At 44.5% G+C, this 22,318-nt stretch overlaps 1 protein-coding gene and 1 long non-coding RNA gene across 2 annotated transcripts; both read right to left on the bottom strand.

Moving 5' to 3' along the window:
- Window positions 1-1,939: 1,939 nt before the first annotated feature.
- LOC114852588 (retinoblastoma-like protein 2) lies at window positions 1,940-13,218 on the bottom strand. The gene is made up of 12 exons (XM_055507542.1): window positions 13,180-13,218; window positions 13,065-13,076; window positions 5,246-5,383; window positions 5,070-5,153; window positions 4,869-4,979; window positions 4,607-4,783; window positions 4,460-4,531; window positions 4,314-4,371; window positions 4,063-4,223; window positions 3,817-3,988; window positions 2,326-3,737; window positions 1,940-2,136 (listed from the first exon to the last, which is right to left on the bottom strand). Exons 1-11 carry the CDS (start codon window positions 13,216-13,218, stop codon window positions 3,727-3,729), a joined length of 1,035 nt encoding a protein of 344 aa, XP_055363517.1. The 3' UTR covers window positions 1,940-2,136; window positions 2,326-3,726.
- Window positions 12,901-15,587, bottom strand: LOC114852702 (uncharacterized). The gene is made up of 4 exons (XR_003785428.3): window positions 15,572-15,587; window positions 13,865-13,983; window positions 13,180-13,371; window positions 12,901-13,076 (listed from the first exon to the last, which is right to left on the bottom strand). It is a non-coding gene; the product is annotated as an uncharacterized LOC114852702 (long non-coding RNA).
- Window positions 15,588-22,318: the final 6,731 nt, after the last annotated feature.

Genomic DNA, 22,318 nt, shown 5'->3' with positions numbered 1-22,318 from the left:
GTGTGGCTAATGTGAAGTGATCACGGAGTGAATATTGACGCTAGAAAAGCAATCTGTGAGTGACTGAGGCACTGAGTGGACGCAGCGCTGATCCAATTAGTGACATTCTGCTCCGTCAGAGATCCGCTGACGCGACGCAAGGAGGCGATTGCGTCACACCGACGAGCCTCGCGAGCGCTCTCCTGCCGACGCGTCGCGTGCTTTTTGTTGCCTCTTCATAAATATCTGCTGATTGGATTTTGAAACCCAGAAGAAGACGGAGCGGCCTCTGAAGTGGTGGCGGTGGAGGAGGAGGAGGAGGAGGAAGAGGACGGGGTGGTTGGAATCAGTGACATTCTTCAAGGCCAGTGTAAGATTAAAGACTGGGGCTGTCGTGCCTCTGATCATATATTCACAAAAGATGTGAAGAACATATCTTTAAAGAGAGGCCGGCTGGAAATAAGGCCACTACTTGTGAATATTTGTGGCAGCCCATTATACACATCATATAAATGGCCTATTACTATAAGGAGATTACACCCAAGAGACTTTTTTAGTTGCCTTTCTCATTTTCAGTTTGCCTTTATTTTGTACAAGCGTTCGATCCTTTCTGTGCGGAAAACTCCAGACTCCTCACTTTGGAGTTTCACTGGCAGCGCCGTGCTCTTCATCATACAGAATCACTCCGGCGCCGCAGCATTACGGCACAAAGATCACAGATTTGAGAGGGGGAAAAAGTGCACAGCCTTGGGCGTAATGTGAAACCAGGAGCATTTATGTAGAAATGAAGAATGTCAATAGTGCTTCCTTCCATAATATTGCCTATTTCACTGGCACATAACCGCGGCCGGTGACTCAAGAACATAAATTTAGCGCACAGGCTACAGTAAAACGAATAATGATTAATATAACTTTCATGGTGAGTCCGCTGCGCTTGGTGTGGCCTTGGTCCTTTAATAGTTGTGGCACAGTGGGAAAAAATGAATAGCTCGCTATTCTGCATGTCCTTCAAATAAAACGTTTCCATAATGGATTCTTACTGGAAGACATATAAATATAACATAGACGCATGTTGCTCAATAAGTTGGGTTTCGTGTCTTTGCACAAAAACTCCCAGGATTAGGGCCCCACGGACGCGCTTAAACTGCTTAGATGCATTAATATAATAATCAGGTGTTTCGGGCTGCTCTTAATTCAATTGTCTCTCTTAACATTTCCCGGCTGTGTCAATCAATGCGGCTGCCTCGTCTTTATAGCAACGGAGGAGCTATCCATTCTGACGCCATTAAAACATCAATGTCTCATTTCTGCTAAATGGCAGAGGAAAGATAATTGGCATGTGCGCATGCATATTAATTAACTGATAATGAGACGATAAGGCCTCCTCTCTGTCTGCAGGTGTGGAGCCACTAATCAATTGGCAGTGAAATGGGGTAAAAATGTGCTTCTTTTATCCCACTACTGAAATTAAAAACCTATTTAGTACCACATTTTCCAACAAAGTGCTTTTCATTTATCTTCTCCAGCACATTATTCAATCACACTTTCCATTTGTATAATGGTAATATTTTCATGTAATTTCCCACTGCCTCTGAGATGGGTATTTTTGATATGGCTTTGTGAAATGGCTATTCCATTCCAGCTCCATTCACTAGCTGGTAATAAACTTACAACCTATATTTCAGATTAAATGTCTTGAGCAAATGGAGCCAGCCTCAGATGTTTCCCAGCCGCTTGTGAAGATCACTACTGCGCCCTGGTGGCCGCAGAGGGAACTGCGTCTGCGCTCTCCGTCGCCCCCTGGTGGCGCAGCCTGGAAAGCGCTCCATCTTGGCCTCATTGCATTATTTGCAATATAAAGCATAATTAAACAACAGCAAGAGCCTCTATGTAACCTGCAGTCTACCTGGAGCATAAGCGGACTATCCTGTGTGAGGATCCAAATAAAGGTACAGAGCACAACAGCATACACAGCATTTATTATAAAAAAGCTTCTGGGTTATGAACATGTGAGCTGGAGCTTTTTGACAAGGGCATGTGTTTCATTATTGTGAGTGTGTGAGTGTGTGAGTGTGAGTGCAGCCGGTCCGGGTTGACGGACAGTAGTGCAGCGTCGCCTCCTCCTGACAGGCCCTCCTTCAGCGAGGACAGGCCAATCTGCACACACAGACACACAGAGGCCGGCTCCATCACCACACAGGCCATTTGTCATGTGGAACAGCCGCACTCAGACGCGGCGGTCAACTTATACAGGTGATTGTATCAAAGTGACCTCAATGCGATGCTCATAAATTGCCCGCTCTACTGTACCATGCTCTGGTAAAACTGGCTGGTGGTGAAGCAAACCTGAATGTAGGGAAGGAGTTTGGATGAATCCTGCTTCTTTCTCTCAGCTGGAGTCGTCCGCCTCCCGGACGCTCCCCGCGTCTTTGCTCGCGAATCCGTCGGTTTCCTCCACCGGCGTCTCCTGGGCGGAAGCAGCACTTTTCGGCCTCTCCTCCGGCCTCTCGGACGTGTCCACCGCCGTGGTGTCCCGACTCGTGCTGCAGCCCATGTCTTGATAGAGTCTACTGAGTCCAGCGGGGTGCAGAGCCTTTAAGCGCCTCAAAGCCCGTTCCGTACCTGCGCTCGGACCTCACTCGCCCCAGGTCTCCGTGGCAACGCTCAGACTTCCTGGTGCGTCCGGGCCCTTTAGTAATGATCGCCTGAGCAACGATGGTGGAGGATTAACCACAACATGGTTACTGATAAACACCAACGGGAGGCTGTGTGTCACTCACACGGTTGCTATGGTGACCAACATCTACACAATGGATGTGCTGGAACTTTGTTTTTATGATTCATACTTACTGTACAGGAAATTGTACTTCAATAGCCACCAACAGTAAAAGAGGAGGCGTTAACTAGCAAAGCTTGTTTTATTAAAAGAGAAAATGAGAAAAAACAAGAAAGACACAAAAAAAGACATTTTAAGATAAATGTTTATTGTAAATGTGTCCTGATTTTTTAGTATTTTAATTTAATAAATCCTTTAGATTTCACAAAAAGTTAAACCGGGTAAAAATAAGTCATGATCTGACGAATATGTTCATACTAATGCTTATACATAGTGTAATAAAGAGAAATTACAGCAAGAGCTTAAAGTCCTAACGCGCTTAGACATGTTTAAAATATTTGAAATGTCAGGATTATTACATAAGAAAATGAATACATCCACAGTTTTAGAATGCGTAACAAAATACTGTCAGAATCCAGTCAATCAGAACTAACTCATCACACAGTAAGTGCTGGAGTAACAGACATCACACAACCTCTAGCTGAGGTTCAGTCAGACTCACTTCAGACTTTCTCTTTGTCTGGTACCGTCCTTTTTAAGGACACTTGGTGTCAAAGCCAAGAGCAAAAACACACATAAATCTGGTCTGACTGTAGACGAGCCTTTGAGCGGATGGTTCAAAGAACTTGGCCCAAAGGAATTCCTGACACACTCTCCTCCATCGGCCGACGCCGTTGTCCTGGTTTCAGAAACAGGAGCAGAGTGAGACCTCGCCTCATCGCTACAGCTCTGTGTCTGGAGGCGCCTGCTCGCGGTTGCGCCCGGCGACGCGCTCGCTGGCGACGCCGGCGAGCCGCCGGTGCCGCGCAGAGCGCCGGTCCAGACGAGGCCTCCGGGCCGGCGGGCCGGCGCCGTCCGGGCCCGCGCGGCTCCTCCTCCGGGCGCCGCTCGCTCTGATCATGCGGTTGATCTCACGCAGGCGCTGCGGGAACACGTGACACGCGACATGTGACGCGGGACTCAACTCACGCTGACGCCTCGAGGAGCCGCCGATCACAGACCTCTGATGGAGTGGAGCTGAAGACGTAGCTCAGGCCGGCGGCGGCGCGGCGCGGCGGCGTCTCGCGCCCGGTCAGCGACGTCACGAAGACGCGGCGGCTGCCGGACAGCCGGTGCCTGCGCGGGGACGGCCTCGGCTGGGGGTACGGGGACAGGGGGGGGGGGGGTGTCGCCCTGTGGAGGCGACGTGTTAGAAGGCAGACGCACGCGCGCTGCTGTCGATCGGAACGTCAAAGAGCGGAACTGACCCCCGAGGCCGGAACGAAGAGCGTGGCGAAGTCCCGCATCTTGGCCGTGTAGTCGTGGTTGTAAAAGTGGATCAGGTCGGACCTCTGCTGCGGGGACGGTACCGGGTAACGGGCCGACGGGGTGTTGGGGGTGAGGAACTCAGAGCTGTGGCCTCCGCCGTCTGTAACCAACGAGGCCACGACATGATAATAAGTCGGAATTAAAACCTAATTATTGCATTGGATAAAGGTAAAGGTCTGTCCGGTCCTACTGTGATTCTCAGTCTGTGATTTGTCCTCATCTCCTGAAATCAGCACGTTCTTGCAGACCTGAAGGCAGAAGCAGTTTAAGTCCATCAGACTGTCATTAACACAACACTGTCACAGCAACTATAAATGACTATTTAGCAGAACTTACACCCTTGTCGGCGTGCGGCTGAGACTTGTAGCACTTCATTATGTCCTTGAAGGGAATTTCCTTCTTGGTGATCTGGAAGACGGACGTCGGTTAAAATGCCTGTTCTGTTCTTGGTGGTTCTTGGTTCTTCTCGTTTTGGGGACCCACCTTCGCCATGATGTAGATGGAGCACATCATCATCTGGTCCAGGTGGCGGTCCCTCATCAGGGCGGTGCAGTGGACCAGCGCGTGCTCGAGGCAGGTCCAGATCTGCAGGCGCAGCTCGTCGCCGATGCGCAGCGCGGAGCACAGCTCCCGGAGACGCCGCCCCATCAGGCTGTAGACCTGGAGGGGGGGGCAGGAAGCGCGTGACACCCCACGCGGGGTGGGGCGGAACCCAGCGCGGCGCCGACGCGAGGCTCGGACCGACCTTGCGGGCGAACAGGTGCAGCGGTTTGCTCCCGCGAGGAGGCGCTCGAGCGGCTCCGCCTCCCGGTGGGTTCCCGTCAGCGTTCACTTCCAGCCGCGAGGGAGGGACCACCTGCGGCCGACAGGATGTTTAGAGACGCCCCACGCGGTCGCGGTTCCGACTCACCCCGCCACGGAACCGCCGCGCGCTGGGTGGACCGACCTGCTGGCACGTGGGCAGACGGCCCTCGGCTCGGACGTCCTCCCACAGCGCCGAGTCGCCGGTCCAGGCCACGCTCTCCACAACCTTCTCGCACGACCAGCTCGATCACCTGCGGGGGCGGAAACCACGCCCCCCGCCGCGCGTCGGGATAGTGAGCGCCGAGCGGGCGAACGCACCCTCCAGAAGTGGTACGGCGCCAGGCGGAAGACGCGCAGCAGCGCGGGGAAGTCGCTCGGGAGGCGCGTCGAGCACGTGGCGACCTCCAGGCAACACGCCGCCAGGCAGCGCTGGACCAGGTCGTTCTCCAGGAGGCTCTGCGATATGGCAAGCCAAGAGGGTCAAAAGAACGGCGTTTTTAAAACGCGTTTTGTCAGGTTGAGACGCGTCTCGTAACGCGTTTTGTCATGTTGTGACGCGTCATGTCAGGTTGTGACGCGTCACGAGACGCGTCTTGGTTGTTTTCGAGACGCGTCACGAGACGCGTCTTGTTGGGTCAAGACGCGTCACGAGACGCGTCTCGTTTGGTCTATGCAAATTTTTCCCCACCCATGTTTTCCCACCACCAATACATTCAAAGTGACTTCAGCCAATCACTGATGACTTGGAACAGTCAAAAGTAGTAGATGACTGATACTCACTGACAATGTGTAAACAGTAAAATAGAACTGAAAATAGCCCCTTCCTTGGCTATGTAAGAACATATTCACCAAGTGCTGTAGATAATAAACAAGATAATAAAATAAAGCTAAAAGTTTTAAGAACATGCTTATATTAAGCACATGCATGCTTAAAATATGAGTTTATAATTTTTATTTTTATTTTAGAGCATTCAGTGATTAAAAATAACATTCAAATATAAAAATTTGGTAAGTAAACGCAAAGATTAGTCTCTAATGTCAACAAGAAGAGCCTCATCAAAAATTGTTCATCATTAGGGGTCACTCCTATTCTTCTGTTTTGTGTGGTACACGGCGAGTTAGGGGATTGTGTGTGGGAATGACCATCAATGAGCAGTGCTTTGTGGGGTTTGTGAAGAGTAAGTTGTGCTTGCTTTCTACAAAGGAAGTGCACCAAGAGGTGCTGTTATTTTGTGTCTCTTTACCTGCACAGTGTAATCTGAGCAGCAGACACATGAATGATATTGCCTGTAAATAAGTACAGGATTTAATCGGGCATTCAGTTATTTGGACTTGCTTGCAAGAAGAACTCTTAAAATAATTTAATGTATGTTCCTATAAAGTCTTCACCTTAGCCAAATGTGCATAGTTCAATAAAGAATGAAAATGCATCGGCCATCCTGTACGGTGTGGTCCGCTGGAGCAGCAGCATCACAGTGAGGGACAGGAAGAGACTGGACAGGATCAAGTCCAGCTCTGTCCTGGGCTGCACTCTGGACACGGTGCAGGAGGTGTGTGAGAGAAGGGTCCTGGCTAAACTGACATCCATCATGGACCAGGACTCTGACCCACTGGAAGACTCACTGTCTGCTCTGGAGAGCAGCTTCAGTAGCAGACTGATCCACCCTCGCTGTGAAGGAGAGATATCGTAGATCCTTCCTACCTGCTGCTGTCAGACTGTACAATCAGTACTGTATCAGTGGTTTATGTACCTGCTCTGCACAATATTTGTGTAAATCTGTGAACGATCATGTATATTGTTACCGGTACAAATCTTATACCCATTACTGTGCAATAACCCTGCAATGACCTCATACTCACTCAACTGTACTGCTTTGTACTGTGCCAACACAAACTGTTCTGTAGCTGTACTCTCGCTTATCTGTACTGCTGTTGTGAGAAGTAATTTCCCAACTGCAGGACTATTAAAGGTTTTCTTATTCTTATTAAACTTTCGCCCCGGGGAAGTTACCTGCAAGTTCCCTCGTGGTAACTGGGCCAGATGTCAACCGTTCTGGACAGCAGCAGGTGACAGCAAAGGGCACAGGGACTTGAGTGGACCTACCTGAATCCATGGCTTGAACTTTCTTCACCGTTTTCATAAGTATCACTATGAATCTCTTATGTATCACATGCATGTCATAGCGCGCAAATAAAGTGACAATGACAGTATCATAAATTAGCTGTATGCTTTGATAATATAGAAAATGACAAACATAAGCGATTGCTTCGGAGCAGTAGATTGTGTGTTTTTTGCAACCATCAACCTCTCCTGAATTTTCAGACATGTAGCTTTTAACATAATAAATACACTGCACTAGAACAGTTGTGTGGCTTTACTAACAGGACCAAAATATTTCCTGATGAACCATGTGTAATTCAAACCCACCAGATGTGCAAACCATCAAGAAGAAAAGCTTTAAAGTGAACTGAACTCTCTCATTAGTATTGACCTTAATGGTCTGACCAAAAGTTGAATGATTTATCCACACACTCTTTGGTCCCTTATGGTAATATGTTACAAAATTAAGACAAATGTTCTCAAAAGCAAATCTACAGGAAGGATCACAGTAGGAGCACAAAGCTGCAGTTGTAGCTGTTTAATGGAAGGGACCGCAATCAGAACAAGACTCCTGTTGAATAGTCATCTGCCATGGCCAGTTGTGGTGAGTGGAGAGGTGGGGGGTTGGAAGAGGAGAACAGGTTGGAAACGTCCCGGTCCAGGAATGGAGTCATCTGCAGACAGGCAGAATTTAGGAAAAAAAAATGCACAAGAGAAATCACAAAGTCATGACCGAACAGCATCTATGTAATTGTGGTGGAAATTTCCCATAAAGAAGCAGATGAGAGAGTTGTCCTTTTGTGCGATATATGAAATAAAGAAAATAAAAATAATGGGGAAAGCAAACAAAAAGCATGGATGTTGATCGTGCACATCAACAAACCAAAAACCAGCTGGGGAGATCAGTGCACACACCACGAAGGTGTGATGCAAAGAGCCCACGATCCGCAAGTTGCTTCTGCCTTTTAACCCCTTTCTCTGGCTCTGGTGGAATGTCTCTCTGCAGCAATGGAATTGTTCGTGCCACTTTATCTCGCTGTGAGTGAGAATATTTGCTTTCTCACTTCTGCATCATCATATCTTGTTATCCAAAGGAAGGAACACCGAGCTTCCAAGACAAGATGCATTCGCTTTAACAGCCTTGGGTCTGGTGGGGAGTCAGAGTCCGGGTGTAAAAGACAAACATATCATAAATTACTAGTCAGTCAAATGGAACATCAGATGTTTAGAATTGATGTACGACAGGGCGCAAGAGATTAGTTGTTTGTGCGAGAATGTTCAGTTCAGTATTGCACCTAACCAGCACATGACGACTGTGTTGGATAAGAAATAGCACAAAGGCAAAAATTTTCCAGTACAGTAATATAAACATGTAGGGGAAGGTTTCACATGTGTGACATAAATCTGTTTTATTTCATTGCCCTTAATAAACAAACAAAAGAAGTTTATATACCAAAAACATACGATTTTCAAAAGGTTTTAAGTTTTCAAACGGGTCAATTTGAGTGGTAACCTAAAAGGATGGTTAAGCAAAGCTCTGTGTATCAAGGTGTCTATCAAACCTATAGCAGCATACATAGGACAATGTTCAAAGCGATCTGTATTGCAGGAGATCTCACTACCCTTGCCACAGCTTGTTTAGTCTGCTACCATCAGGAAGGAGAATTAGGAATCCACTACAGACTATAACCAGCAGTCCAGCATCACATACATGCATACGTACCTATTCTTTGATGTTTTGACAATGCAGCAGCATCACTGAGAGGCTGGACAGGGTCATCATGAAGTCCAGCAGGGTCCTGGTTTATGCTCCGGATACTATGCATGCGGTGGGAGAGAGAAGGGTCCTCTTGCTGAAACAGACAACAAATGACAGTCACACGGTTAGAAAACAGGTTATGGGAGAAGATGAGCCATGAAAGAACAAGCAAATCCCTGTCATGAAATGTGCTGGACTATTATATTATATTATATTATATTATATATATAAATAAAATTACTAAAGTGCTTTATATATATATAAGTAGTTAACAGTGCAGTGAGAACCATATCTGCAACCATGTACTAATTAAAATATAGAGAGTAAACACAAAGAGTAAACACATTGTAAAATACAGAGTAATAGTGCAAAAGCAAATAAATCTTTGTCTGCTTAAAAGCCAGTGAAATAAAAATATCAACTGGTATGAGTGTAAAACCTCTAAGACAAAACATACAGAAGATAAGCGCATAATTCATAATGCTATGGTTTACATAGGAGCAGGGTTTACATGTTGCAAGTTAGCAATTACAATAATACAGCAGTAAATAGAAACCTCCTGCATGCGTCATGTATCCCTACCATTCACTATTTATTGCTGTTATGATCAACAGTATCAACATCCTTGTCACCGTTTTCCCTGTTATAATGGCATTGTTTGGTGCATAATAATCATTACTACTATGACCGTCTAAAGTTTTGGATACTTTGCTGATATTGTGTTTCTAGGCTAAGAATTAAGATCTCTACGTGTGTCAACCTAATGCATTTCGAAAAGGGCTGTTTTTAAAAAAAGCAACGCTGACGTGTTTGTTCTGGACCACACTGTTAATTAGCACAGGTGTGCTCACAGCAAGAGCCCGTGCAGCTAGACAGAAAGCAAACTAATAACACGAGGCTCCACGCAAGAGCCGCTTTTCGTACATTTATGTTGCATTCTCGTGTTTGTGTTCTGTGACTGAAACAAGCGCAACCACGAATAAATTAGCAAACAACACCGAACCAAGCTAAGCCCAACGAGTTAGCATAAACGCAGCTAACAGCATACACATACATGTCACACACAGGTAACAGTTCTGATATTGTTCCTGTTCGTAAACGTGTTCCTACCTACAAAGTCGAAAATTATCCAAAGCACAAACGTTCAGCGCACTTCCAGCACACACACGGAGCTTCTCCGAACTAATGTCGCAGCGAAAAAAGCAAACTTTACCGGGCCAAACATGCGGCAAAGATCCCTTATTAGACAAAAATGAGAGCGAGCGCTCACACTGACACGCAATCGCGCTTACAGTACAGAAAGCTCACTCCGACAAACCTTTGGAGCTTTAATTTAATTTTTACTATTATTACTTACCTCCATCGCATCATGTTAATATCCAGTGCGCATGTGTCGTTGTTTGAACTTTTATTGGTCCTCCTACGGACTGCGGAGGACATTCGTCTTCTTCTTTTTTAACTTCCCGATCCACCAAAACATGTAAACAACTTCAACGTTCAATGGATTGTGAAGTACACAAACATAACGATGAAGTCATGTATTATTTTTAATATTCTTCTTTTTCCATTCATATTTAATTTGTGCAGCCACTGGCGTTCTGGCTGCACAAATTAAATATGAAATTTACTATAAATGCCTGCATACATGTTTGTTAAAACTTACTTAAATCTCTTCTTTATTCAATAGAAGGCTTTGGTGTTTGGTCTGTATGATAACCAGTTTACATTAGCCTTTGTTATTGTATACAATAATACAGATGTTGTTTGCTTTGTTTTTGCACTCTTGTGGCAGTAACTTCATAATTCCCTAAACAAAATAACTAAATTTTTTCAGTCTTAAATCTAAATAGCTTTATAAAAGCCTTGCTTTTATAACTAATTTGATATGTCATATATGTTACCTGTGACCTGAGAAGTCATAAGGTGCTTTTGATTTACTGTAAAAATTATTATTATTATTATTATTATTATTATTATTATTATTATTATTATTATTATTATTATTATTATTATTATGCCATGTTAGCACTTCCTTTGAGTTTGGAAGTGCATCACATTGCACCCACAAAGAATCACAGCCACGTGCCTTTGGAGGAGTATGACACTTTGCCTCTCTGTGTGCTGAGAGGACAGCAGCTGACCGGCCTATTCTTCATTATGGAAAAGGCTCACAAAATTCAGGGGGTTAGGTAAGGCTCTGAATGGCATCAGCTCAGGAGCTCCAGACCTCCGTGTAAGGAGATACAGTATGTACCACATGAAAGGCTCTGCTAAGTCACTTGCCGACCACATAAAGAAGGCACTGACATGGCACCTGCTTTAACAGAGTACATTAGATAGGCAAACAATAACCACTCAGCTGGTGGTCTTCCATCCCAGCACACACTGAGCTGCACCGTCTCCCACTAAAAATGTTAACACACAAAATATCCCCAGTTTGGACTTTTAGAATCAGAATCTGAATCGGTTTTATTCTCCAGGTCTGCACAAGAAAAACATGGAAATGCCTCCGGTCTGACTCCATCTTTTTAAACCGAACATTAATTGTTAACACCTATTTACATAAGTTATTAGCATAGAAATAGTAAAATAAAATAGGATAAATAAAAAATTACTGACTCTGTGTCTGGTGGTTCTGGTGAGTATAGCTCTGTGAATCCTGCCAGAGGAAGGGAGTTTGTGTGTTGAACAGTTTGTGTGTGGGTGTGTGGGGTCAGCAGTGATGCTTGCTGCCCGTTTTCTGACTCTGGCCTGGTACAGATGCTCAATGGAAGGGAGTTCAGTCTGACCAGACCACCCGCTGCAGTCTGTGTCTGTCCTGTTTGGTGGCTGAACCAAAACCACACAGTGATGGAAAAGCAGAGGACAGGCTGGATGATGGCAGTATAGAAGTATAGAACAGCTCCAGGGGCAGTTTGAACTTCCTGAGCTGTCTCAAGAAGTACAACCTCTGCTGGGCCTTTTTGTGGACAGTGTAAGGGGGCCCAATTCAGGTCCTGTGAGAATGTGGACCCTAGGAACCTGAATGAGTCCACGGTAGGCAGTGTGTTTTTGTGGATTTGTGATGGGGTGTGTTGCGTGTTGAGCTCCATCTGCTTTTGAAATCCGTTTTAGTGGCAAATTTATGGACATCTGCTCATCACAGGGATGCAATTCTAACATTTGTGTTGGTGTTTATTACTGCTACCCCACAGTGAGAAGGTCTTGGGTTTCACAGTTGCTCCGTGGAGTTTGTAAATACTTCCTGTGTTTCCAGACACTACCCTTGGGGAGTAAAAATTGTCTATAGGTGTGAGTTGTTGTCTATATGTAACACTATGATAAACTGGCAATCTGGGTGTTCCCAACCTTTAATCTAATTGTCAGCGTATATAAGATCATGCATGCTCCCAACCCCTGTGAATTAGTGAGAGAGAGCAACTGATATTTGCTATTATTTATTTTTTATTTTAGCTGTTATAACAACTAGAATGATAAGTTATACTCTTTTGCATACTTTCAGTTTTATAGTAGATCTCTTCATATAATTCTCCTCATATCTTTAAACCATTAATACTCATACAAAAATGTGTTTTAGAAACTTTTGTTGTGCCATTGATAGTCCCTTGTATGTTCTAAAACACAAACACTTTGCTTAAGATTTTTTTCATTGCCCAAAAAAATGATTTATTTAAAAACAGTTCACAGGATTAATAAAACCAGTTAATAAATCACAAAGTAGACTTCATTAATTGCCTAAATATTGAGTAGCAAAGGCACATATGTGTATAATGCTTTAGACATAGGACTAGTTAAACACAATACAAAAAATTAAACGACATACACTATAATGTAATTAAATACCACTTAATATAATACAGTCCATTAATTTGCCTGTGGTTGCCTTGGCTTTGTTTAACTAACATCATCACAGGATGGCATACTGGCTATGCATGTATAGCCATTCTCGATTGTGTTTGGCTGGCCATGCTTAATCCAGCTGTATAGTGTCGGCTGCTGACCAAGTTTGTTCCTGGAAAGCCCCCGCAGCAGCAGCAGCTACAGCTGTCTTCATGTTGCTACAAGTTGTGGTCCTGAGCATACACACAGTCCTGGAAGAGGAGATAGGTGTGGCAGTGGAGTGGTGGACTGTAATACCCAGTGGTGTAGCTGGTCAAGGAAGAAAACAGTTGGTTGATGACACTGGAAACGTGGCAAAGGGGGCAGACCCTGTTAGCAGATCCTCAGAGCCAAAAATTATATCAGCCCACTTCCCTACTCGAGCACTCTTCACTTGCCTGTGAGAGAACCTGCAAGACACAGAAACACAGACTGTTATTGGGTGCTTCAGCTAACATTAAAACAAGACTTGCAGTGCTGTAAACAAAACGTGTTATTTTTTTCAGTACTCACCAATGGGACAAAGGTCTCTGTCTCAAGGCTGCTCAACATTGCCTTTCTGATAGCAATGCAATCTGAGGGATGACTGAACACAGTGCAACTGCTTGTGTACACTCTTGTACTGAAGCCTCTGCAGGTTTGTAATTTCTAAAGAGGGACTAGGCCAGCTTCAGGACATTTTGGTATCCTTAACTGCTCCTATTCCTAAAACGACAAACAAGAGTGACATAAGGGAGGAGGTTAAAAGTTGAGTTGTTAGACTTATCACTGAAAACTTCACTCACTCAATACTTCTTCACATTCCAGTCACAGATATGCTGGAGGTGGCAAAAAGAGTGGTTTACCCTAGACCAGACAGAGAACCACTCACTACCGCACCTACAGAATATTTGTAATCTCCACTAACCTCAACTACAACCTAACCTGACATTTCTGTCATAGATTTTTTTCTGAAAAGCAGTCACACACCTGTGTACAGACCTGTATACAGGCTTGGTGAAATCCTTGATCAGTTGAAAGGACAAGTTTCAGATGCTCAGTCTATCAACCTGGAGCGCTTGTAAGCACTACATATGTCTATATAACAATTACCTGACCGCTCCACTTCTTCTGCTTCCTAGTAGGGCTGCCTATAAGGACACAGCTAGAAAATATGAAAAAAACAGCAAAAAAAGACAACACAATTACTAACACGTACTTTGTGTGTGGGAGCATCAGTTGGGTTATGCATGGTACACAGCCTCAGCACCATCAACAGGTTGAATAGACATCTGTGGCACACAATTTCTCTCACCCTCCCTTGTCTGTGGGTTCCACCTTAATAATTTAAGAAACAGTGAAGCACATACATATATATCAAGTAAATATAATAATCCAGACATTTAGTCAGCTATAAGAAACAAAATCTCAGTAACTGACTTAATACTTATTTCATTACAAATAAATGGAGCTATTCGAATCACTTCACATATGTAATTTAAGAACAAAAGAGCTCACTGTGTGCCCAGTGTTCAGAATCTGACATGGTCCCATTCAGTCTAAACACAATGTAAAAAATCTGTAAAGACATATTACGGTACTTGGTTAAATTCAAGCTAACTCAACTTAATTCTTTCTAACTGTGCATCTTTTCGTTGAAACTGTGATGACGGCAGATTTAGTTCCGGTTGGGGTTTTGTTTTGATGGGGTTAGTTCCGGTTGGGGCAGAGTTTTGATTGTTGGGATTGTTTTCACCTGTTATGAGTGGGTATTTATTCTCTCAGTTTTCCCCTGATCCCTCGTCGGATCGTCGTCGTTAACCACGGGATCACTGACCAGGGCTGCTCAACCGTCGTTTCGGTTCATGAGGTTAGAGATCGACGAGTTGGCCGTGAGTTTTGTTTTTTTTTGATTCATCGTGTGACCAGCGGTCGCGGTTGCCAATGCGCTTTTGGCACGGAGACCTTTGTGGATTTATGTTGGTGGGATTCCTTGATTTGATTATTAGTGATCTGGATGCCAAATGCCCAGGACTGTATGAAGAAGATCGCACCGGCGAAAGTTTATTTGAGACTGTGTTGCAGCGCTAGCCGGGAGCGTCGCATACTGTGTTTTATCCATAGAGCCAAGCGTGGAGTCCGTTCGTCAGCTGTGGTTCTACGAAGGAAAACCTGGACACCAAGTCATCGGTTGTTACCCGGCTAGGTGCTACCCAGCTGCGGCCTCAACCGGAATCATCTTACAGCTCAATTCACCGGAACGCACACTCCTTCACCATAACCTCCTCCACGGTTTCATTCCGCTCATTCTACGCCGACAAACCTTATTACCGCCACCCGCCTACTAACTTGTGCTTCAGTTTCCGTAAGTGACATTATTGTTTTACTTCATCTGCCTGCAGTCCGATAGTAATTAATCACGTATCCCTTTTTCTCCTTAGCGGAGACGCGGCGGTGTGGACGTTCTCGCGCCGCTCTTTTGATTTCGTAACCCGTGAAATAAATTGTTTAAAGTGAAAACGAGTCGATTCTGCAATTTATTCTTGGAGTCCTTATTCGAGCGTGACCCGCTCGCTGTGTAAACCGTGACAGAAACCGACAATGTTTAGACACTACATTTGTTACCAGGCTGGACCTTAAGTTTCATTGAAACATTCCAACTGGCAAGTGATTGTTGCGGCTGTAGACTGTTGACTACTGTTCTGACTTTCATTTTAACTAGCACTATGGAATAACTATAAAGCACGCATTTATTTAATGCCACCGCATTGCAGTCTTCGTATCGGCGTTCAATTTTTAGATATTAAACTATTTACAATGCAGCAAAGTTACACAGGGGACTCCCATCAATGGCGAGTAATACACAGGGTAAAGTGCAGACTATGACGACCTAATTCAATGTTTTAAGAAGGAAAACGCAACAGACCTTGAGACGAACTTGCCTTTTGTTGTCCTGGAAGCGATGTCGAAAACTTTCTTCTGCTTCTTCTTCTTTTTTGCTTTTGTTTATGGGCAGTTTGCGTTCGACAAATTGCGCACTATCGCCACCTTCTGTCCCGTACCAAAATGTGGTATATTTACTTGTTGATGTATGCAAATCTTCGCTGCTTCTGCTTGTACTAATTCTTCTTTTTTTTCTTCCTATTATTAAGTCCAATTGACTGTTGACTGTTGATAAACACCTTCATAATTTAACTATTTGTGTTAATCAGAGAAAATACAAAGCGAAAATCTAAATCCTAAACTAACAGCACTTCCGTGAATTTGAGTATATTAAGTGGATCGAAGGAGAGTAGAAGAAGGTAGAGGGCGGTAAATTAAGTTTAAGGGTGCTCCACGCTCCAAGGATAAGAAGAAGAAGAAGAATCACCAGAGTTAAAGAAGAAGAAGAAGAAGACGAATGTCCTCCGCAGCCCGTAGGAGGACCAATAAAAGTTCAAATAACGACACATGCGCACTGGATATAAACATGATGCGATGGAGGTAAGTAATAATAGTAAAAATTAAATTAAAGCTCCAAAGGTTTGTCGGAGTGAGCTTTCTGTACTGTAAGCGCGATTGCGTGTCAGTGTGAGCGCTCGCTCTCATTTTTGTCTAATAAGGGATCTTTGCCGCATGTTTGGGCCCGGTAAAGTTTTGCTTTTTTCGCTGCGACATTAGTTCGGAGAAGCTCCGTGGTGTGTGCTGGAAGTGCGCTGAACGTTTGTGCTTTGGGATAATTTTTCGACTTTGTAGGTAGGGAACACGTTTACGAACAGGAACAATATCAGAACTGTTACCTGTGTGTGACATGTATGTGTATGCTGTTAGCTGCGTTTATGCTAACTCGTTGGGCTTAGGTTGGTTCGGTGTTGTTTGCTAATTTATTCGTGGTTGCGCTTGTTTCAGTCACAGAACACAAACACGAGAATGCAACATAAATGTACGAAAAGCGGCTCTTGCGTGGAGCGTCGTGTTATTAGTTTGCTTTCTGTCTAGCTGCACGGGCTCTTGCTGTGAGCACACCTGTGCTAATTAACAGTGTGGTCCAGAACAAACACGTCAGCGTTGCTTTTTTTAAAAACAGCCCTTTTCGAAATGCATTAGGTTGACACACGTAGAGATCTTAATTCTTAGCCTAGAAACACAATATCAGCAAAGTATCCAAAACTTTAGACGGTCATAGTAGTAATGATTATTATGCACCAAACAATGCCATTATAACAGGGAAAACGGTGACAAGGATGTTGATACTGTTGATCATAACAGCAATAAATAGTGAATGGTAGGGATACATGACGCATGCAGGAGGTTTCTATTTACTGCTGTATTATTGTAATTGCTAACTTGCAACGTGTAAACCCTGCTCCTATGTAAACCATAGCATTATGAATTATGCGCTTATCTTCTGTATGTTTTGTCTTAGAGGTTTTACACTCATACCAGTTGATATTTTTATTTCACTGGCTTTTAAGCAGACAAAGATTTATTTGCTTTTGCACTATTACTCTGTATTTTACAATGTGTTTACTCTTTGTGTTTACTCTCTATATTTTAATTAGTACATTGTTGCAGATATGGTTCTCACTGCACTGTTAACTACTTATATATAAAGCACTTTAGTAATTTTTATTTATATATATAATATAATATAATATAATATAATAGTCCAGCACATTTCATGACAGGGATTTGCTTGTTCTTTCATGGCTCATCTTCTCCCATAACCTGTTTTCTAACCGTGTGACTGTCATTTGTTGTCTGTTTCAGCAAGAGGACCCTTCTCTCTCCCACCGCATGCATAGTATCCGGAGCATAAACCAGGACCCTGCTGGACTTCATGATGACCCTGTCCAGCCTCTCAGTGATGCTGCTGCATTGTCAAAACATCAAAGAATAGGTACGTATGCATGTATGTGATGCTGGACTGCTGGTTATAGTCTGTAGTGGATTCCTAATTCTCCTTCCTGATGGTAGCGGACTAAACAAGCTGTGGCAAGGGTAGTGAGATCTCCTGCAATACAGATCGCTTTGAACATTGTCCTATGTATGCTGCTATAGGTTTGATAGACACCTTGATACACAGAGCTTTGCTTAACCATCCTTTTAGGTTACCACTCAAATTGACCCGTTTGAAAACTTAAAACCTTTTGAAAATCGTATGTTTTTGGTATATAAACTTCTTTTGTTTGTTTATTAAGGGCAATGAAATAAAACAGATTTATGTCACACATGTGAAAACCTTCCCCTACATGTTTATATTACTGTACTGGAAAATTTTTGCCTTTGTGCTATTTCTTATCCAACACAGTCGTCATGTGCTGGTTAGGTGCAATACTGAACTGAACATTCTCGCACAAACAACTAATCTCTTGCGCCCTGTCGTACATCAATTCTAAACATCTGATGTTCCATTTGACTGACTAGTAATTTATGATATGTTTGTCTTTTACACCCGGACTCTGACTCCCCACCAGACCCAAGGCTGTTAAAGCGAATGCATCTTGTCTTGGAAGCTCGGTGTTCCTTCCTTTGGATAACAAGATATGATGATGCAGAAGTGAGAAAGCAAATATTCTCACTCACAGCGAGATAAAGTGGCACGAACAATTCCATTGCTGCAGAGAGACATCCCACCAGAGCCAGAGAAAGGGGTTAAAAGGCAGAAGCAACTTGCGGATCGTGGGCTCTTTGCATCACACCTTCGTGGTGTGTGCACTGATCTCCCCAGCTGCTTTTTGGTTTGTTGATGTGCACGATCAACATCCATGCTTTTTGTTTGCTTTTCCCCATTATTTTTATTTTCTTATTTCAATATATCGCACCAAAGGACAACTCTCTCATCTGCTTCTTTATGGGAAATTTCCACCACAATTACATAGATGCTGTTCGGGTCATGACTTTGTGATTTCTCTTGTGCATTTTTTTTTTCTTAAATTCTGCCTGTCTGCAGATGACTCCATTCCTGGACCGGGACGTTTCCAACCTGTTCTCCTCTTCCAACCCCCCACCTCTCCACTCACCACAACTGGCCATGGCAGATGACTATTCAACAGGAGTCTTGTTCTGATTGCGGTCCCTTCCATTAAACAGCTACAACTGCAGCTTTGTGCTCCTACTGTGATCCTTCCTGTAGATTTGCTTTTGAGAACATTTGTCTTAATTTTGTAACATATTACCATAAGGGACCAAAGAGTGTGTGGATAAATCATTCAACTTTTGGTCAGACATTAAGGTCAATACTAATGAGAGAGTTCAGTTCACTTTAAAGCTTTTCTTCTTGATGGTTTGCACATCTGGTGGGTTTGAATTACACATGGTTCATCAGGAAATATTTTGGTCCTGTTAGTAAAGCCACACAACTGTTCTAGTGCAGTGTATTTATTATGTTAAAAGCTACATGTCTGAAAATTCAGGAGAGGTTGATGGTTGCAAAAAACACACAATCTACTGCTCCGAAGCAATCGCTTATGTTTGTCATTTTCTATATTATCAAAGCATACAGCTAATTTATGATACTGTCATTGTCACTTTATTTGCGCGCTATGACATGCATGTGATACATACTAAGAGATTCATAGTGATACTTATGAAAACGGTGAAGAAAGTTCAAGCCATGGATTCAGGTAGGTCCACTCAAGTCCCTGTGCCCTTTGCTGTCACCTGCTGCTGTCCAGAACGGTTGACATCTGGCCCAGTTACCACGAGGGAACTTGCAGGTAACTTCACCGGGGCGAAAGTTAAATAAGAATAAGAAAACCTTTAATAGTCCTGCAGTTGGGAAATTACTTCTCACAACAGCAGTACAGATAAGCGAGAGTACAGCTACAGACCAGTTTGTGTTGGCACAGTACAAAGCAGTACAGTTTGAGTGAGTATGAGGTCATTGCAGGGTTATTGCACAGTAATGGGTATAAGATTTGTACCGGTAACAATATACATGATCGTTCACAGATTTACACAAATATTGTGCAGAGCAGGTTACATAAACCACTGATACAGTACTGATTGTACAGTCTGACAGCAGCAGGTAGGAAGGATCTACGATATCTCTCCTTCACACAGCGAGGGTGGATCAGTCTGCTACTGAAGCTGCTCTCCAGAGCAGACAGTGAGTCTTCCAGTGGGTCAGAGTCCTGGTCCATGATGGATGTCAGTTTAGCCAGGACCCTTCTCTCACACACCTCCTGCACCGTGTCCAGAGTGCAGCCCAGGACAGAGCTGGACTTGATCCTGTCCAGTCTCTTCCTGTCCCTCACTGTGATGCTGCTGCTCCAGCGGACCACACCGTACAGGATGGCCGATGCATTTTCATTCTTTATTGAACTATGCACATTTGGCTAAGGTGAAGACTTTATAGGAACATACATTAAATTATTTTAAGAGTTCTTCTTGCAAGCAAGTCCAAATAACTGAATGCCCGATTAAATCCTGTACTTATTTACAGGCAATATCATTCATGTGTCTGCTGCTCAGATTACACTGTGCAGGTAAAGAGACACAAAATAACAGCACCTCTTGGTGCACTTCCTTTGTAGAAAGCAAGCACAACTTACTCTTCACAAACCCCACAAAGCACTGCTCATTGATGGTCATTCCCACACACAATCCCCTAACTCGCCGTGTACCACACAAAACAGAAGAATAGGAGTGACCCCTAATGATGAACAATTTTTTGATGAGGCTCTTCTTGTTGACATTAGAGACTAATCTTTGCGTTTACTTACCAAATTTTTATATTTGAATGTTATTTTTAATCACCGAATGCTCTAAAATAAAAATAAAAATTATAAACTCATATTTTAAGCATGCATGTGCTTAATATAAGCATGTACTTAAAACTTTTAGCTTTATCTTATTATCTTGTTTTATTATCTACAGCACTTGGTGAATATGTTCTTACATAGCCAAGGAAGGGGCTATTTTCAGTTCTATTTTACTGTTTACACATTGTCAGTGAGTATCAGTCATCTACTACTTTTGACTGTTCCAAGTCATCAGTGATTGGCTCAAGTCACTTTGAATGTATTGGTGGTGGGAAAACATGGGCGGGGAAAAATTTGCATAGACCAAACGAGACGCGTCTCGTGACGCGTCTTGACCCAACAAGACGCGTCTCGTGACGCGTCTCGAAAACAACCAAGACGCGTCTCGTGACGCGTCACAACCTGACATGACGCGTCACAACCTGACAAAACGCGTTTTAAAAACGCCGTTCTAGTGACCCTTGGGGCCCGCCATACTGCGACGGGAGCACACGCCTCAGGCCTCACGCAGTCACGGCCCCAGGGGGGCAGTTCCGCGCGTGGCCACACGGGGGCGGCAGACTTACTGAGACGTCGAAGGTGCCCAGCCGTCTCGTCTCCTGCTTGATCAGATTCTCCAGGACCCTGTAGAACCAGGCCTCAGCCTGACGGCAGCATTGGACCAGCGCTGTGTCACACATCACACGGTTCAATTCTGTCATTTCACAACGCTTGTAAAAAGGTCGCCGTGCGAAGAGACGCTGGGGTTCACACACAATGAGCAACGGCGGGGCTGTAAAATCGGCGCTTGCTCACAGCACACGCACCCTCAGGCCTCGGCCCGTCGGCGCTGTTCTTCATGTGTCGCAGGAACAAGTGCTGCATGCGCCTCAGTCTCTCCTCGATGGCCGTGGTTGGATCTCTGGAGCAGGCCCTGAGTCGCAGCAGGCGGAGCCCGTTGTTACCTCTATTCGTTTCAACACCAGAGACAACAGCTGTCACCTGAACACGGCCATCAGGCTGTCGCTGGGTCCGGACCTGGGGGCTCCCGGGTTGTTCTGAGCCTCGGTCGCCATGGAGACCTTCACACTGGCACAGGAGAGGAGTGAGAGCAGGGAGCGATCGTCAGATCCTGTCAGTCGGAGCGGGTCCAGATCACTGAGATCACTTATTCTAGTTGATGTCTCATGATTCATGTCTAATCATCTAATCGATACCTTGACTTTTAAAACGCCCTATTCTTGCCCGTGTTGGTAGCCTCTGTTGTTTCCTGGTTCAACAGGCCGCTGGCAGTCGAAACGACTCAAATAAAAAAAAAAAAAAAGCTGCTGGAAATTTCCAGTTTTGTTCTGGTGGGACGATATTTAAACAACCATCTGCTGTTAATTAACGGTTTGTTGAGCAACGTCTCCCAAGCGGAGCGCGCAGCAGACGCACAGGCGGCCTGCAGCGCCGGCCCAGAGGGAGCTGCTGGAACCAGGTCTCACACGTGGGTCGGGCTTCTCAGTCAGAACAGCACGGGGCGCCCCGACAGCACAGGCAGGAAGGTGCCGCGTCAGCGAGCACACACTCACACACACTCACACACACTCACACAGGTTGTGTGTTCTGAAGAATCCGTGGCCCTTTGTTTGGATCACGTGAGGCGGCTCTGATGAACAGTGAGCTGGTTCAGCGGTGGGAGCGGGAGGAGGGGACCAGGAGGCTGCAGAGCGCCACCAAGTGGAGGCACGAGGGCCCGATATTAACCCTTTACAGCCACCAGCAATTATGTGTACAGTCAATGCCTCCTTTTAGTTCTTGAACTATTTGTTAATATGTTTTACTTGCATTAAAAGTCCATAAGAGCTTTAACTTTCATTCAAACTCAGTAACTAACAGCATCAGTGAGTCTGTTTCAGGTGAACGCCGGAGTTTCCCCCAGATAAAGCAACAGGCAAACGCACACT

Source organism: Betta splendens, chromosome 3 (genome assembly GCF_900634795.4).
Source record: "Betta splendens chromosome 3, fBetSpl5.4, whole genome shotgun sequence".
Lineage (NCBI taxonomy): Eukaryota > Metazoa > Chordata > Actinopteri > Anabantiformes > Osphronemidae > Betta > Betta splendens.
The sequence above is the reverse complement of the archived record's forward strand: the minus strand, read 5'-3'. Positions and strand labels throughout refer to the sequence as shown.

What these genes read in the sequence shown, in the direction of transcription:
- LOC114852588 (XM_055507542.1), bottom strand. Translation starts at nt 13,218, where the DNA reads ATGTTGAGCAGCCTTGAGACAGAGACCTTTGTCCCATTG. An exon ending in TGCACCTGTTCGCCCGCAAG is followed by an intron (nt 4,784 to 4,868) that starts GTCGGTCCGAGC and finishes CCCCCCCTCCAG; the next exon opens with GTCTACAGCCTGATGGGGCG. An exon ending in AGCCGCACGCCGACAAGGGT is followed by an intron (nt 4,372 to 4,459) that starts GTAAGTTCTGCT and finishes TTCTGCCTTCAG; the next exon opens with GTCTGCAAGAACGTGCTGAT.